Genomic DNA, 9,181 nt, shown 5'->3' on the forward strand with positions numbered 1-9,181 from the left:
GTCGAGGAGCGCGAGCAAGGCAGGAAGACACAAAGAGGAGCCGAAGGAAAGGAGTGGCAGACACTGACACCATGATCCGACCTCATGTTGAGCTTGAGGGGGAGTGTTGAGCAGATAAGCTCACCGGATCCGGATTAGCTGAATAAGCTAGAGCTAGATCGGTATGCGGAACAAAGAACCATATTGGTATCCGGAACCAAGATCCGCATCGAATTGTAACCGATAGGCCGTTAGAGGCCTACAGTCCTAGCCTAGTACGTAGGCATATTTCTTGGAGTTAGTGTCAGTCACTTGTACAAGCATTGAAGTACATGTCAATACTTCTGTTAGTCCTTTAATAGACTTGTATAAAAGTGCTCACTAAGCACATTGTATGTACAAAGTGATATTTTTTGAATTTGAGTATATATTGTTCTACTCTCTCTGTCTTTCCTGTGTACTCTCTATGTGTATTGAAGCTTCTTTTCTGTTAATATCCGGTGAAGTCAGTAAAGTCTTCACGCTTCCGCACTTTACTCTTTTCAATATGTATGACTGTGGTAGCCTAAGAGCAGTTGAAAAAGTAAAAATCTATTGGTAGAAAAAACAAAAGTCTATAAAAGATGCTACCGTAGTATTCTACACATGAGGATAAAAGTGTGAGGGTTAATCGAGAGTGTAAAGAAGGGATGATTATTTTTAATCGTAGGGATTGAGACAACTCACAAGGGCCAAGTGTGAACTTACTTGGGGGCCTTAGGTTTCGCTATAAATATGAGGCCTAGCTATCCTCATTAACACATTATTCGATTACAATGAGATTGTGATCTTACGGTGAGTGTGCGCCCAAGTACGACTCGATGCAATGGCGAGTGTCTGGAAGTCGTTCAAGGCTCAGGTCCAACTTGATCCCTTCACTCGGGGGTGGTCAAGTGGATCAACACCCTCTTTCTCTCTCTTTCTCTTTACTATCTATTTCCTTATTTTATGCTTACATCAGAAATCATCTCTAACAACTTAGACAATGTTGTAGTGCTACTATGCATAGTGAAGAACATTCCCCAAGATTCGGGGAGTTTGCTTGGTACTAAGCCAATCTTCATGTCTTCTAAGATGTAATTGTTAGCAATAGTTACATCGTATTTGGCTGCCTCCCAAGTTGATAAGTAGGAAGGGACATCTTTTTCCTCCCGTTATCCACACATGTTAAACATAGTAGCTAAAGAATGAATTCTAGTTTTACCATCTTGAGGAGCATATAGTTCCTTTACTTTTGTCCACATTGTATTTGCAAATGTGAGTTTTTCGAATAACATCTTATTATTTTTCATCTTCATTTAGTATTATCTCCAATCTAACTCTTTTGTCCAATTTTTGTCACTCCTTTCATTCATCTGACTATCGATTTTCAAGTTCTTGAGTAACACTAGTTATCACTTCAAAGAGTTCCTAAACATCAAGTAGAACCTTCATCTGAGTCTTCCATTTTTTGAAGTTTTTCTTCTTCAATTTGTCCAAGGTATACTTTCTACCTTGGAAGTATAACTTGGACAAATTGAAGAAGGAAGTATACTTTCTACTCTTCTACAATCAACTCTGTGATATTATAATGCTTGCCTTAGGAATTTGTGCTTGATTGTAGAAATAGTGCACCCGTGAGATTTAGATCATGTAACTATGCTCTAATACAATGTATGGAAGACTGAACCAAAGTAAAAGAAGAGTTGGAACAAAGAGGAAGAACATTTGATACAAATGTATAACAAGAAGAACTTTGTATTAAGAAGACTATTATAGTAAGAACTCGATGTAATAACTTAAATGTACAAAATACTCTCACACCCTACGCACACTATATTTGATATGATGGGTAGGCGGAGACCTTGAAACTGTTACTTTGTCTTTTCTAAATATACTTATTGTAGCTGTTATTTTGTCTTTCTTTGTCCTCTTTTGCATGTTTGGGAAGAGATCTCCTCCTTCCATGGCCATGATGTTGCAGGTAAGGTAGGAGCTTTTCATCTTCATCAAGTGTCCATGGACCCTTTCTTTAAACTCACATTATCACAATAAGGAGTTCTTATAATGAAAGTGTTGCCTCTACCTTTCTATATAGTTGTGGTTTGTTTTTCTTTTTTAAAGGATTTTCTTCAATAGTATTAAGAAAAAACGCCCGAAGGCTACAACTTGAACCTAGCTACCAAGGAGTTTACGACATTTCTTATACAATGATGTAAAATACTCCGAGTACCAAATATCGAACTTTGTAGAAGATGTTTACATTTGTTGATATTCGAGAAAGAGTCCATGGAAGTCGATATTGCCATTGAGGCTCTTGAGTTGTGGTTTGTTTTTTGAAAGGTTATATTCCAATGAATTGAAGTCACCACTAGCAATGGGCACGGTTTCGGCTCAAACCGAACCGAACCGTTAAACCGTGGCTTAACGGTTTATCGATTCAAAATTAAATAATGAGTTTGGTTTGGTTTAAAGAATGAAAGTTCGGTTTGGTTTCGGTTCGGTTCGGTTTAACATTTATCGGTTTATCGGTTTATTGGTTTTATCGGTTTAACGGTTTCTATTAATTTGGTTCGGTTTATAGGTTTATAGGTTCTTACCCTAGCCCTAAATTTTCAATTTTATAAATTATACCCTTCCTAAATTTTCTATTTTATAAATTATACCCTTCTTATTTTTACTATGGACCTAATACTAGTTAGTAGTAGTAAGTACATACTACAAACTACAGTGTATCTACAGACAGACAGACACAACTATCGAACAGAAAGGATTCAGGAGGCGCACTACACAGGTGGCATTGTGTAGGCTGAGGCGGCAACCACCAATCACCACTTCATTGCTCTTCAGACTCCAGACTCTCCATAACACAGGTATGATCCATAACACATGCTAAGTTTTTCCTTTTAGTTAACATGAAAAAATTGCAGTCTTCTCTTTGACTGATGAGTTGAAGATCATTTTAGACATGTATGAGAAGTAAATCATGCTCTTGATGGTGGAATTTATTATCACATCGTTTTTAATAAATTGGATTGAAACCTTATCATTTCCGGGTTTCCTCTGCATTACATTTGTATAGTGCACCATAACATATAGTTCCATTGCATTTAATCGGTTTCTCACAAATTGGGCCGAACCCTTATCACTGTTCCCAATACTTTACTTTATATTTGTATTGTATTGTGCAGCCAGAACTTCAGTGCATGGGATGTTAGTTTCATTGCGATTTACTGCTCTATGGAATTATTTATATATACAAGATTCCTCTTGACATTATCTTTATGCTTATTAGACTCGGGATTTGGCTTATGGTGCTTCATAAAATAGGTCCAAAATTCTCTCTCAGATTTAATTATAACTAAATTTGATTAAATCACATAACATAACATCTTCCCTCACCTGCTTTTGAAAGGCCATTGGCAAGGAAATTATAAGTGTTTATGTTGGGCACTTCTCCCTTTTCTTTCATCATCTTAAATAATGCAACATCTCCTGGTTTCTCTTCTTGCTAGAAGGAATAAACAAGAAGGTTACATATATACAAGTTTGTTAACAAAACATGCTGAAGCATCTTATCATACATCCCATAAGCTTGCTTTGGAAACCCTGCTTTCACCAATGCATCAATCATTATGTTAAATGTATGGGAATTGGGAATACAGTCATATTTCTCCATCCTTTCAAAGGCTGTGACAGAAGCTTCAAGCATTCCAACATAAGCATAGACCCTGGCAATAGCTATGAAAGCATTCGGTATCAAACTAACTTGATCCTTAACTATGTCTTCCATGAGAAATTCTATGGTCTTGAAATCCTTTGCCTCCCCAAGAATCTCAAAAAGCCACCAAGTTGAGCTAACTTAGCAATGTAACAATGTATCTTTCTATGTTAACATGTCTATCTTTCTATGTTTGCCATTAGACATAATGGTTGTTTTACTGTTCTTAGCTAACTTAGCAAACTTTCTACTTCATTTATTTTTCTCATTATAATGTATTTGAAATGTGCTAATTGAGTTAATTGAATTTTATAGGACACCATAAAATGGAATCATCATCTCAAACTGATGCTGCAATGAACTCATCTTCAATTGATGTTAGTCGTGGGTCAACAAGTACCTCAAGAAAAAGGCTACGCACATCATGGACAGATGCTCACATCATATTTTATATGGATAATGGCACACCTCGACGACGATGCCATCATTGCCATGTTTGTTGGTCTTCTACAACATCCACAGGCACTATAGCCAAACATTTAGCAGAAAAGCATCGTTTATCAAGCGACCTAGACCAAAATTAAGGTATATCACAGCACATTCAATCTTCAATTGAGTCAGCTAGAGTATCTCATGTTTTAGAGAAGAAAATTGATGCTGCCATCGTGAAGTATATTGTGAAGGGAACATTGCCCCATGCACATGTGGAATCACCTGAATTTAAGGAGTTCATGCAACAAATTGTACCTGGATATCAAGTAAAGTCAAGACGCACAATTAAGCGTTCTATCCTAGAAATGTATGTGGTGTTGCGTCGTCAGGTGATAGATTTGCTATCGAAATGCCAATCAAGATTTTCCATAACATTTGATGGTTGGTCAAATAGTAGTTTGAAGGGCTTTTACTCAGTGACACTTCATTGGGTATGTCATGAAACAGCAAGGTCAAGGTCAATGTTATTGGATTTTGTGCATGTATTTCTAGGTGTTGGATCAGGGAAGCGTTGTGCACATGCCCTTTTTGCTCGACTTCGATCCTTTGATATTTCTAGTCGACTCTTAGCTACAATTTTTGATGGAGCGAGTGATGCACAAGTAGCTGCAAAAGAGTTGAGCATGTTGTTACAAGATGAGCATGGTAAGGAAATTTTGGCTCCATCACATATGTTAAGATGTATGGTTCACACTTTTCAGTTGGGTATCAAGGCAGCATTAGAGGTTATCTCACCCTCAACAGAAAAGTTGAGAACAGTGCTCCATACTATTAGATCTAGCAAGGTTCGAAGGGAAGTGTTTAGGAAGTATGCTAGGATGGTTGAGCATCATGAAAGGGAACCCCCAAGGCTCGATGTTGTTACAAGATGGAATTCTACCTTGGAAATGTTTAGGCAATCTATCAAGGATAAAGATGTATTGAACTTTACAATTTCAGATTTAACAATATCAAGTGATTTCAATGGTAATGTCTTGACCAGAGAAGATTGGAGTCACATACATGCCATGGCGGAATGGCTAGATACACCGGCCGAGGTTTCTACTTTTCTGGGAGGCTCAAGATATCCTACATTATCACTAGCATCGCTAGCATATAATTGTTTACTAAATCATTGCAATCAATTTTTAGATTCTTCGCTTCCAGGATCATCTAGATTCACACAAGAGGTGCTTCAAAGAGCATCTGAGAACTGCTTGCAATATTTAATTAAGTATCAAGAATCGTTAAAGTCTATTCCATCTCGCATAGCAATGTTTCTTGATCCCAGGTAATGCTTACCTTTATATCGTACAATTATCATCATGATTTCTGATTTTTTATTTGAGTTTAAAACCGTTTTATTTGTTTGATAGATTGCCTCTTCCAAATAATCATACAGAAAGAGAGTTAGATATTAAGTTGGTTGAAAGCATGATTGAGTCCCACTATCACTAGTTCTCGAGTGATGTTGAACCACCTTCGGCTTCAACCACAATACATGAAAATGATAAGAATTCTAAAATTTGGACGTTAATGGGTGTAAATAATAAAAGACTTATTTCCGATTCACAGTCAGAAATTTAGCACTTTATGAGACTTCCTTCGGCTAGCACGGACAAGGATCCTTTACAATGGTGGAATGATAATAAATCGGCAATGCCTTCACTATATAGGATGGCATGTGATTACCTCAGTATACCAGCATCATCAGTACCTGCTGAAGAGGCTAATTCGGCAGCAAAAATGACCTTTGATAATAGGATAAAACTACATTCATGCACTTTCAAAGCTGAAATGTGCGTTCGATCATGGATGAATGTTTTAAAAGAATGTAATGTTCAAATGTTAGATAATTTTCACATCAGTTATGCGGAACTAACAATGAATTTGGATGATCTTGTTGCTGAAGACGAGGTAATAGATTACATATCGCATGATAGTCAAAGGAAAATTAAGGTATGCATACTTGTTACTTGGTTGTTTTTTATTTGAGTCTTTACTTAAAGTATTTTTATTAATAATTACTTACTTGTTTTTATGTATTTTATATGTACAGGAATCATGTTGATTTTTGACATATTAACGACAATAGTGGTTGCAATTGGAGATCTTCAAAGTCATTGTAATTTTTATTACATGTTGTTTACTATTTTGTTTTTAGTCGATTCTTTAAATTTGTTATTATGAATTACTTAATTCTTTTGTATATTTTATACTTTCAGGAATCCCTTATTCAAATATTGGAAACAAAAAGCTGGATTAAGTTTACATATATGGTCCTATGGATTTGGAAAATTGGAACTCTATTATATGGATTGTTGTTCTTAATTGGAAATTTGGAACTCTATTGTATGGAATTTTGGAACTCTATTGTATGGATTTTTGTTATCATTCCAAAAAACATTTATCTTTTTATGTAATATCTTATCATGTTTCACAAATTAACAATTTTCAGAAAATGTGTTGTGAATTTCTGTTATTTTATAGTGTTCTAGTCTTTGATTTGGTACAATTTATTGTTTCGTGTTGCTTGGATTATGTCAAAACCAATTTGGTTTGGTTTGGTTTTGATGTTTGATACACTGGTTTGGTTTTGATTTTTGGTAAACCGGTTCGGTTTTGTTCTACATTTTACATAAACGGTTTGGTTTTAAATGGTTTGGTTTCTCATACCTATTAAACGGTTTGGTTTAAATGGTTTGGTTTAAATGGCTTCAAATTTTTTAAATGGTTTGGTTTGGTTTGGTTTGGTTTCAAGGTCAAGAAACCGAACCGAACCGCGCCCATTGCTAGTCACCACCAGCACCTTCCTTGGAACTAGAGATAGGTAAAGGCTTAAAAGTTAACATGGATTTGAAGCTTTTGTAAGGAACCAAAAGAAAGAAAGAAGATTCTAAGAAAGAAAGAAGATTGAGAATGAGTGCGGGACAACTTTAAGAGAAGAAAAACCCCTACATACACACACACACACATATGTATGCATATCTTTTAGGTCTCTACCATTACATGGACATGGCATGCATATGCATGATGATGGGTTAGCCATCTATGTGGTGCCTCTTAGAAGACTGCTATACAATGTGTTCGCCTTCTCCCACTAGAGCTAGAGATCGTAGTTCATTTGTTTGTGTGAGTATTGTTGCCTATTTGTCCCTATTTATGTATCTCAAATTTTGTCTTTTAACTCTCTTCCGTTAAGTCGGTTGATGACGAGAGCTTCTGAATGGAAGACAATACTTGTTGAAGGGCTGTGTCTGGATCATTTTGGTTACTGATAAGGATCTCAGAGACCATTGCTGGGGTAATAGAGAGGTTGGGCGAGCTCGCCATGGTGTCTTCGATCTCTCGGAAGAGCACATGATCATGCCGAAGGTCGAGATAGTTCATGGACAGCTTCTTCACAACAGGGAAGGTGCAATAGGAGAGCAAGATATGCATGTCCATCCGACCAGGCCTGAGCAGGGCAGGGTCAAGCTTATCCTTATGATTTGTTGTGAAGATGAAGATCCTCTCCTCCGCGTAACACGACCACAAGCCGTCGACGAAATTCAGGAACCCGGAGAGCGTAATCTTGCTGCTTTCTTTATTGGCCGGGGTTTCCATGGACTGAACACCACATCCTGTAGGTGTAAAAGCATTGGTGACTTCCTGCTCATTGCAAGGTTGGGTTTCAGGTCCGTCGGATCGTTTGCACAGTGAGACGGTGCAATCGATGTCTTCGACAATGATGATGGATTTGGGTGTAGTCCGCATGAGTAGGGATTTGAGCTCAGTGTTGTTCTCAACATTAGAGAGCTCAAGGTCATAGATGTCGAAATGGAGATGGTTCGCAATGGCGGCAATCATGCTGGATTTTCCTGTACCAGGTGGGCCATAGAGGAGGTAGCCCCGCTTCCAAGCACGCCCATTTCGGTGGAAGTATTGCTTGTTTGAGGAGAAGAAATGGAGGTCATCCAGAATACGGCAGGAGAGGCCATCGGGGAGCACTAGCGTGTCGAAGGTGGAGGGATGATTGAAGGAGCTCCGATCCCAGGAATCATAGATGTTCGTGTGGATATAGAGTTGGGAGCTTTTGTGGCGGATGTCCGAGGCCAGTTTGGAGACATGGTGGAGGTAGGCCGGAATGATGGCGGCCCTGTGCTTGTGAGGGAAGCGCAAGGTAAAGCACCTTTGAGGAGCAAGCATTTCAGTGAAATTAAACTGGCCTCGGCCCCCGCCATTGTTGGACTCCGCAACTGCCGAGGTGTGGCGCCATGAAACCGAGATGCCATCAAATGTGTCGTGCACCATCTCGTCCTCCGGCAAGGCGAAACAGAGATCGAACGGCCGATCCGATAACGCCGGTACCTTCTCATCGTCGTCATCGCCTCCGCCAGCCGCGGGCCGTCCCACTTTAAGACGAAGCAGAGAATCCGCGGACTTGGAGATGAGGGGAGAGAGGTATGTGCACACGTCTTCGTACAATGCATTGTTGATGTGCCTGTTGGCCCGGTGCATCGACAAGTTGTTGCCGCCGATGGACTTCTCATCCACCTCCACCTCCACAAACCGATCGCAGCCCGAGAGTAGCCACTTCCATAGGAGGTCGAGGTTGGTACCGAGCCAGTGTCGAGTGGACTGTGGCAACAAGCTTTGCAAGATGGCGTAGATGCCCATGAAGGAGTAGAACCTGTTGATCATGTTCTCCATTGTAAGCAACGCTCAACACTTCAAAAGGGACAAAACATACATATAGAGAGAAGGCGAAGGAATCCTAAGTCTTGAGAGTATGTGTGTATATTGGTCTCTACTCTAAGCTCATGTGTGTGTACATACATATATACATGCATACATACATACATACACTATGTATACGCGTTCCCTTGAGTCTCAAGTCTCTGACTTCCTTTTAGGGTTAGTCCAATACCATGTTCTGTAACGTGCTTCTTACGATTGAAAACTTGCGGAATCATTATCAATTATTATTATATAGTGCTCTTCGTTGTTGCC

General features: G+C 38.8%; 2 protein-coding genes across 2 annotated transcripts; one reads left to right on the forward strand and one right to left on the reverse strand.

Annotated features, from left to right (window-relative positions):
• Nucleotides 1–5,823: 5,823 nt before the first annotated feature.
• Nucleotides 5,824–6,323, forward strand: LOC147864999 (uncharacterized). The gene is made up of 2 exons (XM_087318563.1): nt 5,824–6,148; nt 6,249–6,323. The coding sequence occupies exons 1-2, from the start codon at nt 5,849–5,851 to the stop codon at nt 6,258–6,260; spliced, it is 312 nt and encodes a 103-aa protein (XP_087174689.1). The 5' UTR covers nt 5,824–5,848; the 3' UTR covers nt 6,261–6,323.
• A 970-nt stretch (nt 6,324–7,293) lies between these two features.
• On the reverse strand, nt 7,294–8,954 carry LOC147865000 (AAA-ATPase At5g17750-like). The gene has a single exon (XM_087317689.1). It carries the CDS (start codon nt 8,879–8,881, stop codon nt 7,373–7,375), a length of 1,509 nt encoding a protein of 502 aa, XP_087173815.1. The 5' UTR covers nt 8,882–8,954; the 3' UTR covers nt 7,294–7,372.
• Between the last annotated feature and the right edge of the window lie 227 nt (nt 8,955–9,181).

This window comes from Azolla caroliniana, unplaced genomic scaffold, assembly GCF_043228905.1.
Source record: "Azolla caroliniana isolate FFs.n. ecotype wild unplaced genomic scaffold, voAzoCaro1.0.p SCAF_4, whole genome shotgun sequence".
Taxonomy (NCBI): domain Eukaryota; kingdom Viridiplantae; phylum Streptophyta; class Polypodiopsida; order Salviniales; family Salviniaceae; genus Azolla; species Azolla caroliniana.